This window comes from Chlorocebus sabaeus, chromosome 22 (genome assembly GCF_047675955.1).
Source record: "Chlorocebus sabaeus isolate Y175 chromosome 22, mChlSab1.0.hap1, whole genome shotgun sequence".
In the NCBI taxonomy this organism is placed as follows: domain Eukaryota; kingdom Metazoa; phylum Chordata; class Mammalia; order Primates; family Cercopithecidae; genus Chlorocebus; species Chlorocebus sabaeus.
The window spans coordinates 99,670,273-99,687,703 of NC_132925.1; the positions used below are offsets into that span (position 1 = coordinate 99,670,273).

Here is a 17,431-nt window from a genome sequence, read left to right on the forward strand (position 1 = left end):
TTCCTCCTCCACAGTTATCCTGGAAACCTGAAGGGAAAGGTTCAAGTCCAGGTCTCCATTATAGCCCCGCTAATAGACTTGTTCTGCCATCAACCACCATGGACCTGTACTGCAAGATGCCTACTACACACCCAGTGCTGAGCTGTGGAAAATCCAGAGCACATGTGACCACAGACAATCGTGAAGGGGCTGATAGTAGTGGCTTCTCAAGGGAAAATTGTGTCCGGGACCTAGCTGAGTGCATAACAGATTTCTCTTTACTCTCAGATTCAGGCTTCTTCCTTGGGGCAGCTCCCCATGAGTGTAAGTATGAACGGGGGGAAGACAGAGCATATACTTCTTCCTTCCTGATACTATTGACAAAAGTATGCTGTTTACATATTGAAAATCAAGGGATGGTGTGAACTCACAGGGAGAGGACAGGAGGGAGTCTCCTTGATCAAATGTCTAAGATAAAGATGAAGGTTGCAGTAACAAAGAGCCAGCTGATAACCTTGTTCCTCCTGTAAGGTGCCTGCACCCCTGCCAGGCATATGATCTGGGTGGTTACACTGTTATGCCAAGAGAGGTGCTCATCCAAGGGTATGTGTCAGTATCCTTGATGGTGCTTTCCCAAACTACAGCCACACAGTTCTCTCCCACCTCCCTCCCTAAAAGGTGAATTCAAGCTGGGGGAAGGTGGACATATCTTGCGAAGTATTGCATATGGAAATTCGAAAGATATGTTACATTCAGGGAGGGGCTTCCATTAGGCCCCATTTTTATATAAAAATCTCAAAATAAATAATATTCCTCTATTTGCTTCAAAAAAACGAATGCTTAAGTTCTCTTTACATTGATGTCAAAGCATAGCCATGAGTTATGCTGTGCAGGAGGCCGGCGTTTGGCAAGACAGATTTTTTCTGACAAAACAAAGAAAATCCTGAGAGGTATTTGTTTTAGTAAACCAAAGGGAAATTCCATGAGACTCTGGCTTGTGCCTCTAAATGTCTTCCTCAGTGAAAACAGCCGGTGGCCACGCCTGTGTCCTGGGTGGACTGAATTCATTCCAGTGAGCTGATGAGCCAAGCGGGAGATTCCCCTTGGGAAGGGTCATGGTTGTTTATTTGAAGCTGCTTTCAGCCAGTGCTTGGCTGAGGAGTGTGGATGAAATGCCTCTGCTGTCCTGCTGCTGAAACGGGAACACTATTGGCCTTCATTACTGTTGTGCCCACCGTTTTGGCTTATGATACAAGAGCCCACTGTCCTACATCTCTAATGATACACAGAGCATCTCTGGTCTCTAGGAGGTGGGAGGGGCACTATGTCCAGTTTTAACCATATGCATGACAAGGAGATCCAGCGACCATCTGGTGGGGAAGCAGGCGCTCCATCTCCGGAGCTTCCCAAGGAAGCAGGAGACAACGGAGTGTAGGAAACGCTCAGAACCAGGAGACCTGCAACCACTTAGTTCCAGTGGCTTGGGGTAGCTATGATTCAGTTTACTCCTTTGTAAAATGGGGATAATGCAGGGTGCTCACATGTGGAGCTAAGGAATCAATGCGTGAAAGCCCGTTGCATATAAAATTTATATAAAGAAAAGGTATTGTTCCTGTGTTATTGCTATAGATACCTGACTATCACTCCATTATTAACATTACTATTCAAGCTTTCTGTGATGACCCCCTTCCCATGCCTCTCTGTTCACCGGATTTACGTGAGAATTTTAGTTACTGTGCAGAACTGCAGTCACCTGATGCCAATAGGAAGAATCAGGAAAGGTCTGTTTCTGGGGAGTGAGGTCTTTTTAGTGCAAGGGGAAATGAGACAGGGTCAGAGAAAGAGCTTTCAGCTTCTGATAAAGGAAGAATGAGACAGCCCCAAGATGCAGTGAGTGGATGGAAATGTTCTAATAGGTGAGTTGATATCTTAGAAGAGAAGCAAGCTGATGCCATCTGGCTGTGTGTGGGAAGGAAGGGGAGAGGGCACTGGTGAGGACCCACAGTGGGGTTGGGCTGGTGGCAGCAGGTGGTCTGGGAATTGGAGCAGGTGAGGAAGTGATACGCCAACAGCTCTGTTCTCTGGGCCTGGAGCCTTGCTGTCCAAAACACAGTGAAGTACAGCTCATAACTCATAGGGGATACCTTGAAGATATAGTCACCCTTATTTCAAAATGTAGAAATAAGTTAATAATAGAGCAATAACTATGTCCACATCTCATTTAGTCACCTGCCACTGCCACTGTGCCCCTTACCCCATTTTCTAGCCACATAACCACTATTCTGTTTCTTGAACATACCAAGTTCCTTCCTGCTCAGAGCCTCCATACACATCGTTCCCCCTGTAGTAGTGCCCTTCCTCTTACTGCTCCCAGACCTCTCATCTTTCAAGTCTTGGTTTCGTGTCATCTCCTAAAAATGGTTTTCCCTGACAGCTCCCTAACCAAGCATCTACCTGTCCCCAGCACTCCCCTCCATCCCCTTAATGACAATTCCTGAAATACATACCCCTGTGGTGGTGGTGGTGTTGTTGTTGTTATTTACTTGTTTATGGCACTCCCCATGTTTCACCATTAGATGGTGGAGTCCGCTGTATCTGCAGAGACCACTGTCTCTGTAGCACTGATATGGTCTGGCGGGGCCCCACCCAAAACTTGTCTTGAATTGTAGCTTCCATAATTCCCACATGTCATGGGAGGGACCTGATGGAAGGTAATAGAATCATGCGGGCAGGTCTTTCCTATGCTCTTCTTGTGATAGTGAATAAGTCTCATGAGATCTGATGGTTTTATAAAGGGGAGTTCCCCTGCACATGCTCTCTTGCCTGCCACCACATAAGATGTGACTTTGTGCCTCCTTCACTTTCCACCATGATTGTGTGGCCTCCCCAGTCATGTGGAACCGTGAGTCAAACCTCTTTCCTTTATAAATTACCCAGTATTGGGTACGTCTTTATTAGCAGCACGAGAACAAACTAATACAAGCACCTAGCACAGTACCTTGCACATAGTGGAAGCTCAATAAAGACTGTGTTGGCCACACAAGGAATCCTCAGAGCCATCCTTTAGGGCAGGTCTTATTATTTCCACTTTACAGACAGGAAACTAAACAGTTGTTCAAGGTCTCATACCTAGTCAAGGGCAAGTCCAGAATCCTACCCCAGGAGTGGCAGAGACAGAGCCCAAGCTCTCTGTTCTTGCCTCTGACTCATTGACTCATGGTTGAGTCTGGGATGCTGTGGGAATTTCCACTTTCTGGAACTCCCCAAGACTTGATACTTTGAGTTTGCAGAAAATATATCAGAAAGACCCCAAATGCAAGGTGATGTCATGCCTGCAGCCTGAGCCCAGAAACTGCAGCTCTGATTTTGTGACCAGTCTGAGTGACAGGCTATTTGAAGGACTTTTGCTCCCTTGCTCCATCCAGGAGGATCCCTTTCCACTCCTTGCTGGAAGGGCCCCTTGTCTGAATTCCAAATCCATTTCCATTCTTAATCTTTCAACTCAGCACCCAGTGATGAACTGTCTCCCATTATCTCTTTTTTTTTTTTTTTTTTTTTTTACCAGCCTTACCCGTGTCCCCTCCTGCCTTGCTAACCAGATTATAAAGCTCTGGAGGGTGGGCATGGAGTCTTCTCTTTGTTTTGTTCTCCTTGGTGCTGAGCATACGCATGACAGCAGCAGTAAAACAAGCTGACAGCATGTTGACAAAGAAAGGTTCTGTTGATAAATCAATGAAGTTTAATCTCTGATAAAGCCATAAAGATACTCCTTGTAACCCCTGTGCATCTGGCAGTTGGCAGGAACAAGGGAGTTTATGTAGGTGGCCTATGCTGATCCCTTGTGGACTGCAAGTCTACCATGTGCTGCTTTGCACACTCTTGTTTTAATCTGCTCATGCAGGGATGAATGCCACTGGACCCCCAGTGGGGATGGAGTACGCCCCTGGCCTTGCCTTTCCCATGCCTAACTTTCCAGTTTTGAAGTGCATCTGTGTGCTGCACTATATCTAGCAGAACCAGAGCCCTACTGGCCAGTCCCTCGGTTTCTTGCAGAACCTACCCCACCCAGCTCCTTCCCCAGCACTTTGCACATTCTCAACTGGGCCTACTCAAACCAGTAACAACAGATGTGACAGGCTCAGCAACTCCACTGCAGACAGGAGCAGCACCAAACCCTTGGGTCGTGGGAAGACCACTGAGCTCTGTGACTCAAGGTGACAGACAGAAAGGTTGGCTCCACACTGTGACTTCCTGTGTCCAGATGTGACCATTTTGGTGGTTGAAATAGCAGTGGCAATTTTCTCGCGGTCACTTTTCCGTTTCAATAAAGCAAGCAATCTAGGTTATAAGAATACACATGGTCCTTGTAAAGTTATTTCCCCCCACTGGACTCAGTACTAATTCTTTTCAGAATGAAAAAAAAAAAATGCAGCCTATCAGCATTTGTATTTTTCCTAAATTGGTCTCTGTGTAAAATCTATTTCTATAATTGTCAATAGACCATTTGTATTTTTCTCTCCTCTCTTACCCCTCCTGGCCCCTGACACACACTCACTTTCTCTTTCAATTTCGCTCCCCATCCTTTTGAAATTTTTACCCTGGCCAGTGGCCACCTGATTCAACTACAGAGGGTTAAATGTGTGCCCCAGACTTGCACATGTGGAGGGTAGGCCAGCACTGCTTGGGGACTCACCCAGAGGGCAGCAGGGGTGCGGTGGCCTCCAGGAGATGCTGAGGTCCCTTCATCTGCCACTTTTGTGCTACCACTCTGGGGATGTGGCCATCCTGGCTCTTCTTCCACTTGCTGCTCACTTTTGCTCTTCTGTTTTCGTATAATCTGGGGAGGGGAGGACAAAAAAGGGACAAGTTATTAGAGAGGCCTCCTGATGCTATCTGGGGTAACTGGGACCATCTTTGGAATATTTTTCAGCCACTTACAAGCCTGATGTCAACAGAACACTAGGCTGTTTCAGATCTGCTCTATGAGAAACCAGTACAACTATAGCCTCGAGCATACTAAGCATTCTACAGTTTGCAAATAATCCTTTTATGATGTTAACAGCTTCTTCTATTTATTAAGTGCCTAGCATGTGTCAGACCTCACGTTAGGTATTGTGTAAGCTCTACGTCACTTAATTCTAGAAGGTACATACTGTAATTCTTTCCATTTTATAGATGAGGAAACAGGCTCAGAGACACTAAGTTATTGGATAAGGCTACATAGCTCATAAACGTTGGAGCTGGATTTCAAACCCAGAGCCTCTGGTTGTAAGTCCTGACTTTAGGAAGCATCTGGAAGCCCTATCAAGGAGGTAGACACCAAGAGTCACCAGAATGGCTCCAGATCCAGCTCATTTGCACAGTCATTTGGACCTAGTAAGTCCATCTGTATCAAGGTCTCTGGGCTTTCAACTTCCTATAGGCAGGAAGCAGTCAAGAAATGTGCTAAGCCACCAAGATGGGCATATTCTTCAATGTTCCTTTAGGCCAGACAGGAGGATAAAAAGGAAGGCTGAGAGCCCAGAGAACAATGAACTAAGGTGCCATCTCCCCTGGCAGGGTGGGGACCCAGTCATGTTGCCCAGAAGGATCTCAGAATTGCTGAGGACCAGTGACCCCCAGTGCCTCCCATTCTTCCCCTCTGCAGGTGGGTGGGGCCAGTGCTGTCTCCTTGTCCCTCTGCAAACATTGCATGTTGGGTATATGGGGGGAGATCATTTGTTTGCTTAGTTTACAGATCTCCAGCTAAAAAGGAGCTAAAAGTGGATCAAATGTACTTTGAATTGTGATTGGATAAGACATTTGGGGGTCTTTGGGTGTAGTGAGTCTACTTGGCATATGGAAGGGATGTGAATTATTGTGACAAAAGGGACGACTGAAGTTTTTCAACACTTCCTGCATACAGCACTTTGTAGTGTGACTCTGCAGACCCTCCTAGTATAGGTAGATTCTACGTTCCAGCCCTTGGCTTTGGGCTTGATGCGTGACTTGCTCTGGCCAATGAGATGAGAGGAGGGAGTCAGTAACTGTAAGCCAGAGCTAAGCCTCGGCCTTAATAAGCACTGTGTGCTTCCTGTTGCTGGCTTGTGCTCCTGTCATGGCCACAGGCAGCTGATGTGCCCTCAGTTGGGACCCAGAGTGAACACGCTGCAGCCGACTTTGTCCCAACCCACAGCTTGAAGTGCAGCCACTGCAGATATGTGAGCAAGAAGTAAATTGTGGCATAACAAAACATATATACAGATAGTCCTTGACTTAAGGTTTTTGGACTTTATGATGGTGGGAAAGTGCTGTGTATTCAGGACAGCATTCCATAAATTATATGAGCTATTAAACACTATTATAAAATAGGCTTTGAGTTAGATGATTCTGACCAGTTATAGGCTAATGCAAGTTCTGAGTACATCTACGATAGGCTAGGCTAAGCTAGGATATATTAAGAGTATGTTAGGTGTATTGAATGCATTTTGACTTCTGATACTTTCAACTTAGGATGGGGTTACTATCTGGACTTAACTCCATCCACTGTAAGTGCAGGGGTGTCTGTATTTGGTCTATGTCCCCATTTCCTGGCACAGTTTCAAAAAACATTTGGAATTATTTGAGTGTTAGGAGTGTCTTTGTTACACTAACAAGGTGATTCAAGGTGAGGTCCCTAGATAACTTCAGGATGGCGGCAGGTTGCCAGAAAAGCCAACTACAGTGCATGATTAGAGGGCTGGGAGCAGAAAGACTAGAGACTGCGTTCAATCAGGTAATCAATCATTTAATCAATCATGCCTACATACTGAAACCTGGCTAAAAACTCTGATGCAACAAGGCACAGAAACCTTCCTAGTTGGTGCATACATCGATGTGTTGGTGGAGTGATGTTCACAGAGGGGGCATAGGAGCTCTGTACATCCTGTCCCCAGACCCCGCTGCTCTGTGTATCTCTTTATCTGGCTGTTCACCTGTACCCTTTATTTTAAACTGGTAATGGTAAGTAAAGCAGTTTCCTGAGTTCTGTGAGTTCTAGCAAATCATTGAATTGAGGGTCCAGGGTCGTGGAAACTCCCAAATTTGTAGCAGGCTAAGGAGAAGTGTGGTGGCTTGGGGATACCTGAAACTTGTGGCTGGTGTCTGAAGTAGTGGCAGTCTTGTGGGACTGGGCCCTTCACTTGTGGGGTCTGCACTAACTGCAGGAAGAAGTTAGTATCTGAATGGAATTTCACTTCTCAGTTGGTGTTGGAGAATTGGTTACGGAAGACAGAAAGATCCTTGTCAGAAGCCACAGAGTTTTGGGGTGGTTGGTTTCTCCGAAGTAATTGACAGGTACACTGTGCAAGGGACGGCATAGGGCACGGAGCTAGCAGGAGTGACTGCAGAGCAGTGCAATACATTCCCTCTGCATGGGTCCCCAGGGCACAAAAGGCTAAAGTGAGAAGGCACAGAAGATACAGTACCAGAGACACTCCCCATGTTTCATCTGCTGCTTGCCAGAGTCCCTACTCCGGGCCCAGCCAGGAAACTGCAGCCATCCCACTGCCAGGGCCCACCTACCTTCTGCAAGATTGTCGTGGCCAGTTCCTCAGTTAGCTCTTCCTTGTGGTCCCGCAGGTAACTGGCTTCGTTTTGCTTGTCCTGCGGAGGGAAGAGAATGGCTGTGTGCTGTGGGTGGACTTGGGTTGACTCAGCAATCACTTTGCAAGGAGAATCCTGACCACAAAAGCAGAGGGAGGGCCCTGCTCTGGTCAGAGCTGCTGAGACACTGATTTCCTGACAACCTGCACTTTCTCCTGGCAGCCAGGACCCCAACCCACACCTCCCGCCGCAGAGAGGAGCAGGAGGGGTCCTACCAGGCTGTCCCCATATGCTTCTGCTTTGGAAATTGCTTCCTCAATGGCCTCTTCAGCCACCCGTAGGGCCACAGCCAAGGTGTCCATCACACTATGTCCTAGACAGGAAACACAACAAAGAGCATTTCTAAAAGGGAATGATGAGTAAAATGATTGTTCAAGCTCTTCTGCTTAAATTCTTCAAGGGCTCTGGGATAAGTTCTAAGCTGCTTACCACAGCGCACAAAGCCCTTGCCCTTTCCACCTGCCTTACAACTGCCTCCCATGCATCATTCACATCCCGAGCCCCATATGCAACAAATTATTTGATTATTTCATGCCTGCTGTCTCATTCCTCCTCCCTCCTAGTCTCGTGCTCCATAACTGAGCTGGTTCCCGTGGACCCCAAGGCTTGGCCCAAAAATTCCTCCTCTAACAAATCTTCTGAAATCCCTTCAGCCCCACCCTTTGCTTGAGGTCTGTCCCAGGTTCTGGGCTTGCTTTCATCATCCAGAAAGGCTCCATGCCCCTGGCCCCTTCCCACAGGTCACTTTCAGAGAGCGAGAATTGATCACATTCATTGTTGTATGAATATGATCATACAAAAATGAAGCACTGGTCCAAGCACACAGAGTGGCTTAAAGATGACTGAACAAAAGGGCTTAATATAAGGCAATAATGGTTCTTCATCCACTTTCTCAGATAAAGATTATGCTTTATTTTGTCCATATAATGTATTATTGTGATGATGGGGAAAATGTTATTAAATATACTAAGGACATTGGGCTGTGCATATGACTTAGTGCAAATATAAACTCTATGGTATAATTTTTTAGACTACCAACCAGTATTAACAACACTGGCCAACCTCACAGAGCTCAGCCACATGGCAGGCCCCAGGCCCAGAGTTTCACATACATGATCACAGTTAATTCTGTCAAAAATCCAGTGGTAAGTAGGTGCCATATAGGTACAATTTTACAGATGGTAAATTTCAAGCACAGAGTGGTTAAATAACTCACCCAAGGTACACAGCAAGACAAGAAGGCTAAGATTTGAATCCAGTTGGATTCCAATTCCTTTGAATTTGAATTTGGATTCCATTCCAAATTCCTTCCAATTCAAAGCCCTTGATTTTAATCACAAAACTGACACGAATACAAGCTAACATGATTTAAAAATATCATGCTACCATATTTTTAGTGGACATTTTTTTTTAAGATATGGCAACAAATGAGAGAAAGTAAAGGACTTCCCCAAATGAAGAGTTCTTTTTGGAGCTAAGTGCTGGGAAAAGTTCTGTTTCCCTTGAGATCCTAGATTTTAGCTTCTTACTTGTAAGAATTTGTATCATCCTTCTCTTAGTTTTCCCTAGAAGTCCAAGCCACATCACATGCAGGAATGTAGGTCAGCAAGAGCTGGGTACCTGGGTCTCCTTTTCCCCAATTTCAACCTCCGGTTTCCATTTATAATCTCCTACTCATATATTATTTAACACATGCAAATCTCCTATAAGCTGTTGAAAATTCTTTGTGGAATGAGACAGGGTGTGAATACATCAATTCATTAATTACTCAATTAAAAAATAATTCAAGCTTCTTAGACTCTTAGGGACACAAATGTAGACAGAAAGCATCATTTGGCAAACATAATAAAGTCTCTAAACAATCCACTTAAGGTCAAAGTGATCTAGCTAGCTGATGAGTATGTCACAAGCCAGCTATGACAGTCATGATAGAGCCACATAGGGGCAGCTCGGCCCAGGGCTCTGCACACCACCAGGTGGCACAGTCTTTCCAATGTTTTGATAGCTAGAGCCTACACGATATAAATTGTCATCACACACACTAAGAGCTCCCTGGTGGTACACACTGTATCTCCCCTCTCTCTTCTTCAAGATAGTCACCAATGTATTTTTCACAGAAAATAGTACAAATTTTTGTGGAATCAAACAAATGTTTACTGAGTACCGTTTGTGTGCTAGGCTCTGTGATGGCCCCAGTGACAACCTGACAGACAAGCTGAGTCCATGCTTTCATGTACCTTCCAAGATATTGGGTGATTAGACATATAAGTAACCACTAAGAGACATGCATAACTATCCATGTAGACTCCTGGAAGGTAGGCACCTGGAGCTGTAACTAGGAAGGCTTTGGATGCTATGATTATAATTCTTAGATGAAAGTGATGTGGAACACTGGGTAAAAAGTGAAGGTTCAGGTCAGTGTTTCAGAGAGAAAGGTTGGCAAGGGTTGGGGGTAAGATTAAGAAGGTAAAGTGGCCAAAGTTCAGAAGACCAGCTAGATGGTGGGAGGGTCAATGTGTCAATGTGGCTAGGCTATAGTACCCAGTTATTTAATCAAACACTAGTCCAGGTATTACCGTGAAGGTATTCTTTAGATGTGGTTAACATCTACAATGAGTTGACTTCACGTAAGAGTTGCCCTCCACAATGTGGGTGTGTCTTATTCAATCCTTTGAAAGGCCTTAAGAGCAAAAACTGAAGTTTCCTAGAGGAGAAATTCAGCTTGAAGACTGAAGCAGCAACTCCTGTCTGAGTTTTCAACCTGCTGGCCTACCCTGTGTGTTTGGGGCTTGCCAGTCCCCTGCAACTGCATGAGCCAATTCCTTAAAAGGAATTTGTGTATGTGTGTGTGTGTGCGTGTACATACATATATGTTTAGTGTATTGGAGAACCCTGCTGATACAGATGGCCACTGAAATTAACACTAATACCGGAGAGTTTCAGGCAGAGAGGTATGAAGGATAGGGGTTTAGAATGGAGAGAAAAGGGTAAGATTGAAAACAGAGCTGACAAGTACTTTTGTAGCTTCGGGGAAATGAGGAGAGGGACTGAAGGAAACATACCTCTCACTGGTGGACCTAAGTGGCTAAAGAGCTTGACTAGGACAAGTTGGGGTTAAGAACCCTATAGGATCTTCAGGTGCTAATGGCCAAGCATTAGAAATCTGAGCCTAGAACTCTGGGATGAAATCAAGGTTGGGCATTTCCGGCTCAGCAGCAAATGGAGGTGCACTTGAGGTTGTACAATGGTGTGTGGTAACCTATGGAGAAGCTGCAGGTAATAAGGATAACAGTGGACAGAATTTTCATGAGAAGGCACCTGTATTAGGGTTCTTCAGAGAAACAGAACCAATAGGATATATATAGATATAAAATAGGAGATCTATGATGGGAATTGGCTCATGTGATTAAGGAGGCTGAGAAGTTCCATGATATGCTGTGTGCAAGCTGGAGACCCATAAGAGCAGTGGTATAATTCAGTCCAAATGTGAAGGGCTGTGGAATGGGGGAGCTGCTGGTTTAAGTCCTGAGTTAGAAGGCCCAAGAATCAGAAGCTCTGATGTCTGAGGGCAGGTGAAGATAGATGTCCCAGCTTCAGAAGAGGGACAGTGAATTCACCTTTCCTCTGCGTTTCAGTTCTATCTGGGCTTTCAATGGATTGGATGACACCTACTCATACTGATGAGGTCAGATCTCCTTTTCTCAGTCTATGATTCAAATGCTATTCTCTTCCAGAAATACCTTCACAGACAAACCTAGAAATAAAATTTTACCAACTATCTGGGCATCCCTTAGCCCAGTCAAGTTGACACACAAAATTAACCATCACAGCCCCCAAAGAGAGAATAGAGGGTACAGATGAGCTGTGGGGGTCACAGGAGGAAGGCAATTCAGGGGGCACTGATTATCAATGTCCAGTACTTCAGACAAAGAATTGAAGTGACAAAGTTTTATTTGAAATTAGAAGTTTGTTTTGCTTTTAACCACTGCTCTGAGGGGGCAATTATATTGGTATAAAAAAGTAGAATTTAATCAGTAAATGATACCTTCTTTAAGGGAATATTTTAATATGAGATGCACAAGTGAGTGGGTTGATTGATATGTTCCAACTCCAGAACAATATTTACTAGTTGACTGTAAAGTATCCATGGTTGGGCAATGAATGCTGTTCCCTTGGCCACACTTTGGATGGCCATATGATGGATTCATGCAATTGGCAATAATAAGTGACCCAGGGAGACTCACATATAGTAGTAGATAGTTGCATCTGGGGTAACAATGCACCTGGCGGACCCTGGCAGTACCTGTACTGTAGGTGTTTCTATTCTTCCAACTTCCCAGTAGCTGTATACTCTTAAGCAAATTTACCTTCTGACTGCCTATAAAATGTTGAATCACTGCCAGAAATGCTTCCTTCATTCTCCAGGTTTGACTCAAAAAGGCTTCCTCCTGGCAGGGTAGGAGTGGGAGAAGAGAATGAATATGATTATCAAAGGTCTTCAGTGAACACTGATGCACTGTGTCACTGAACTGGCAGACTGCTATTACACACCTGGGTTGTTAGCCTTGCAAATAGGTTTAGGGACTCATGAGTTCCCACAATAATGCTAACATTTTTGACCCATTGCTTTTTTCTTCTCACACTGATTCCTGGTGCAGCATTGCTGCCAACCCCAACTTTCTTCCCATACCTTCTCTGCAGGCAATATGGAGTCAAAGACAGAACAATAGACTAAAGTCTGAGAAATGTGAGGTCAATTCCTGGACCTGCAAATTACTGGTTGTGTGGCTTGGCATGGCTGCATCTAGAATTTATTCATTCATCCAGCAAATAGTCTATGAGCATCAGTAGGTGCCTGGCTTCAGCCTAGGTATTAGGGGCACACTGATGAGCAAAGTTAAGCCTGCCCCCACCCCACCCTGACAAGCATGAGAGTCTCATGTGGGAAATTCATTAATCAAATACTTGTAAAAATACATATGAAATTATAGATAGGTTAAGTGCTTTGATGGGATGGTTCACAGCCCAGTGAAAGTGTTCAGCAGGGAAGATGGACCTAAGCAGTGAAGAATCAGCCAAAGGGTGTAGGGAGTGGGAGAACATACAAGGTACAGCAAACAGCTTGCACAGAGACCCGTCCTGGGAGGAAAGGGTGTATCTGAAGACCTAAATAAGAGTCAGCATGGCAGGGCTGCAGAGAGAAAAAGCAGCTCTGGTGAGGTGACCCGGGGACACAGGCCATGCAGGTCATGGTGGCCACATCAGTGTTTGGATCTTCATCCCAACCACCATGTGAAGCCCTTAAAGGTTTCACAGAGACGACCTGGTAAGATCTGTGCCTCTAAAAGTGCACTGTGGCTGCTGTGTGGAGAATAGCTTGGAAGGGGGAGAAGGTGAGTGTAGACTGAGGAAGGGCAGACAATGGAAGCCCTGAATGCAGCTCACTTTTTAAAGCTGACCTGTGATGGGAAAGAGGATGGCAGGACAATGAGTGGAGGAAAATGCAGTCAAGGAGGGGTTTAGAAAACAGGAGACACTTGGGTGTGTTTATAAATCCCCGTAAAGACAGAGATTGAATAAGCAAGAAGTGACCTTTAGACTTTCCTGGAAGGTGAGAGGGATATCAAGATGCAAGACCAAGGGGGACCGGGAGGCAACAGAGAAGGCAGACAGTACTCCCACTGCAGCTGCATGCAGGGGCAAGTCCCTGCCTGGCGTGCCCTGTAGGCCATAGGAAGGAAGATTTGAGGTTGCCTGCTGAGAGGATGGGGAGGGCCATGGGAAACATAAGGGGAAGGGAGATGTGAAAAAGTCTTTGGAAGACTGACCTCACCAGAGGACAAGCCCTAGTTTTGCAGGACTTTAAATCTTCTAGTAAAACACCTCTCTTTCTGTTTCCCTTTTAAATGTGGAGGTGGGAGCGTTGGTGTCATTAGGATGATGTGATTTTCTTTCAAGGGCAGAAAGGGGCTGAATTGCTCTGGAAAGCATGGGCTAAGCAGCCAGAAGACATGAAGCCACTATTTTTCATGAGTTGGCAGAAACTCTAATTTCATGTGGCTCAGCATTTTTAGAAAACCACATTTGTCCATCAAATCCCGGATGAAGCAACAGACCTCTTTAAGAATCATGTCAAAGTTAGATATAGAATGATAATAACAGCAAGGTTTGTTTTTCCCATTTATTTATCTAACACTAAATAAAAGCATATATTATTTATCCAATTGTCTGAAGATTAAGTATATTAACAATAGCAACTTTTACCTTTTTCATGTAGTGCTTCTTTTAGGATAACTGTTAAAAATGTCATATTGTGTTCTCTGTTCTCACTTATAAATGGGAGCTGAACAGTGACAACGCATGGACACAACAGGGGGAACAATGCATACTGGGGCCTGTCAAGGTGGCAGAGGGAGGGAGAGCATCAGGATAAACAGCTAATACATGTGGGGCTTATACCTAGGTGGTCGGTTGATAGGTGCAGAAAACCACCATGGCACATGTTTACTTATGTAACAAACCCGCACGTCCCGCAGATGTATCCCGGAACTTAAAATAAAATTAAATTGCAAAAAAAGTCATGCTGGGTCTATCAGAGAAGCCATGTGAGCACTCGTAACCTTTGGACATTATTTCATTTATAAATGTATTTACTTATCTGACTTCTCCACTAGAGTTTGGCTCTGAAATGGCAGGGTCTTGCTCATTTCTTTACTTCTAACATCTTAAGCCGGATGGGCACATAGTAGGTGTTCAGTAAATATTTGCTGAATAAATGAATACATCTTAGATTTGTCTGATAAAACAAATAAGAATTCTTTTAGGGCTAATCTGGTCACCTGCTGTGAGCTGCAGGAGAAGGAGTAAGGTTAGCTTGGGAGCACTGCTGAGGAACTGATGGCACTACAAGGTGTGTATGTGATGGGTGATATGTGAGATTGTGTGGATTGAAGCAATCTTCAATGAATTTATTTATTTATTTATTTATTTATTTGATGGAGTCTCGCTCTGTTGCCAGGCTGGAGTGCAGTGGCGCAATCTCGGCTCACTACAACCTCTGCCTCCTAGGTTCAAGCGATTCCCCTGCCTCAGCCTCCCAAGTGGCTGGGAGTACAGGCGAGTGCCACCACGCTGGGCTAATTTTTTTGTACTTTAGTAGAGATGGGGTTTCACCATGTTGGCCAGGATAGTCTCGATCTCCTGACCTCGTGATCTGCCCGCCTCAGCCTCCCAAAGTGCTGGATTACAGGTGTGAGCCACTGTGCCTGACCTGAATTGAGTGGTTTTATGGCAAACTACTGTGGTCCGCATAATGAAGACGTTCTGTAGGTGAAAGGAGTTTTATACTAAGAGTCCTGGAGCATAGCACATGCCTTGTGCAATGCAGATTTTGCATATCATGTTCTGACAATTAAAATTCTGAAAATAAGTACCATTAGATAGAGTTGGAAGAACACTGCTGAACTAATTACTCTGAGTTCTAGCTGAGGCTCTTGTTCTCAGTCTTGGCTGTACCTTAGAATAATATAGGCAACTTTAAACAATATGTATACTGGATTCCACCTCCAGAAATTCAGCAGTAATTAATGGGGGGTGGATAATGATTTGGGGTATTGGAAGGTTTTTTTCAAAGTACCCTCGGCGATTCTAATGTGTAGTCATGAATCGAGGATGGCAGATGACAAACCTACAAAGGGTATTGGGTAACAAGCAAAAGCTGATGAATGACTCTTGAGTCATCTCACACAACCAGGAGGCTACTTAAGCCCTGGAAGATTTCTCCCTACTTGAAGTGTAACTAAATTTCCTATGTAGCTTGTAGAATAGATCTCGTCGTTTTATGACCATGGCTTTATATATTTGAGTACCATCTCATAAATTGTCTCCTGTCTGCCTGTCTTCATGTTTCTCCAAAAGAAATCTTCACTTAAATGGAGATATGAATAGTATTAAAGCAACTGATTCTCATATTTCTATGAAGCGGCTTGGTATCCATAAAATGCTTTGTTTTTGGACAGGGTCTTTCTCTGTCACCCAGGCTGGAGTGCAGTGGCACAATCATGACTCACTGCAGCCTCAACCTCCTGGGCTCAAGTGATCTTCCCACCTCAGTCTCCCAAGTAGCTCAAAGGACAGGTGCATGCCGCCACATCTGGCTAATTTAATTTAATTTAATTTTTTTTTTTTTTGTAGAGACAGGATCGTGCTATGTTGCCCACGCTGGTCTTGAACTCCTGGTCTCAAGTGATCCTCCTGACTCAGCCTCCCAAAGTATTGGGATTACAAGCATAAGCCACCATGCCTGGCCCCATAAAATGCTTTTAAGGTTGAACTAGTACAATAATGAGGATATAAGATGTGCCAGGCCTTCAGCCACACTTTGAGAACACAGATAAACAAGCTATCACCTGCATATCACAGTCTGGCAGGAGAGGCAGCTGTGTAATCCTGAATGCAATGTGATATGGGATAAGTGCTGTGATTGAGGCTCAGATGAAGAAAGTGGTGAATCACAGAGGGCCCAGCACCTAAAGCTGCTTCAATCAGGGCAGATATTTATTCTTAGCAAAGAATTCTCCTTTGAAACTGATCCTTGTAAATTTCAAAGCCCTGCTAATACTAGCCCACTTGGGATTCATGCCTGCCTTCTCCACTTGTGGAGACTTAGAGAGAAAGGGAAGGAAATAAAAATTTTGCTCTATTCTACAGGGTTTTCCACATGTTTGCTTTATTCCTCAATGTGCATTAAGTGGTAAAGAACACCTGCGAGATCTGAATTTGGTGACATTTGAAGGGGCACATTCAGCATACCCGAGGATGTACAAGAGAGGAAAGGAGGATGGGATGCAAATGAGTGAGCCGATTCTATTCATGAACCTTCTTGAGATCTCTCTCTGGGTTGAAAAACTGCTAACAGTATGACTTTTAAGCTTTATTTCTTCTTTGCCTCCATTCCTACAGAGCTTTTAGAGAAATTGGTGAAATGGTGATAAACATAATATGTGGAAACCTTCAGCACTGCTCTCTTAGCTATAGCTTTCTTGAGCAGTTTGAAAGACAGAGATTCTAATAATGACAACAAAAGACCCTAATGATTCTCCATGTTTAGTGCCTCCATTCTATTTTCCCCATTGTCTAAGTGGCTGGCATATTTTTAGGTAAGACACAACCAAAGACTCTATTGAGAAAACGACGTAAAATAATGATGGTGAAAAAGCTCCAAACTAGATGAATAAGGTTTATTTTTCTTCCTTGTTTCTCATGGATAAAAAGCATTTACCTGTGTTAGCCAAGTGATAAAAAAAAAAAAAATCTGCCACTAGATAGAAAGAAACAGACTTTTTGGAAGGCATGCTGTCCATATTCTAACTACCATTCTTTTCTACTGGCTGATCTAATAGGACTAAAGAATATAATTTCTCATTCCAATGAACTTGGTTGTCTCAACTGTATCAAAACAGCACAGGTTAAAAAAAAAAATTCATCCTTCAAGTTTCCTGGGAGGAAGCGGATACTTTTCACACTCTCCCACCACATCAGCTTCTGGGCCATACGAACAGAATTTTGGAGTCAGAAGAAAGGAAGGTGGAGGGCATGCCCTCCAGGGACAGTTGTAGTCTCTCTGTAGCCAAGGGCAAATGACTTTCCAACGTTTTAATCATTAAGGGATGATGATCAAGAATACCTAATTTTTGATCTGAGATTAAAATAATCACAATTTGTAGAAGTACTTGGTGTTCACAGCTTCTAACTTATAAGCTCTAGCCCAGTGGGAATGCTGGAACCAAAAGAGTCAAAACTTAGCAGAGTCTCTGGCTTCCGTCCTTCT

The 17,431-nt window shown here is 44.3% G+C and overlaps 1 protein-coding gene across 2 annotated transcripts in view; it reads right to left on the bottom strand.

The window, feature by feature from the left end:
- MYRIP (myosin VIIA and Rab interacting protein) overlaps window positions 1-17,431 on the bottom strand; it is a 403,697-nt gene that overhangs the window by 81,643 nt on the left and 304,623 nt on the right. Inside the window, exons 5-8 of one of the 2 annotated variants that reach the window (XM_007983730.3) lie at window positions 11,970-12,050; window positions 7,818-7,915; window positions 7,522-7,602; window positions 4,673-4,816 (exon numbers count right to left, since the gene is read on the bottom strand). In XM_007983730.3, the coding sequence (XP_007981921.3) occupies window positions 4,673-4,816; window positions 7,522-7,602; window positions 7,818-7,915; window positions 11,970-12,050 (404 nt within the window). The remainder of the gene's footprint in view (window positions 1-4,672; window positions 4,817-7,521; window positions 7,603-7,817; window positions 7,916-11,969; window positions 12,051-17,431) is intronic. The other variant, XM_007983733.3, reaches the window with a different exon arrangement.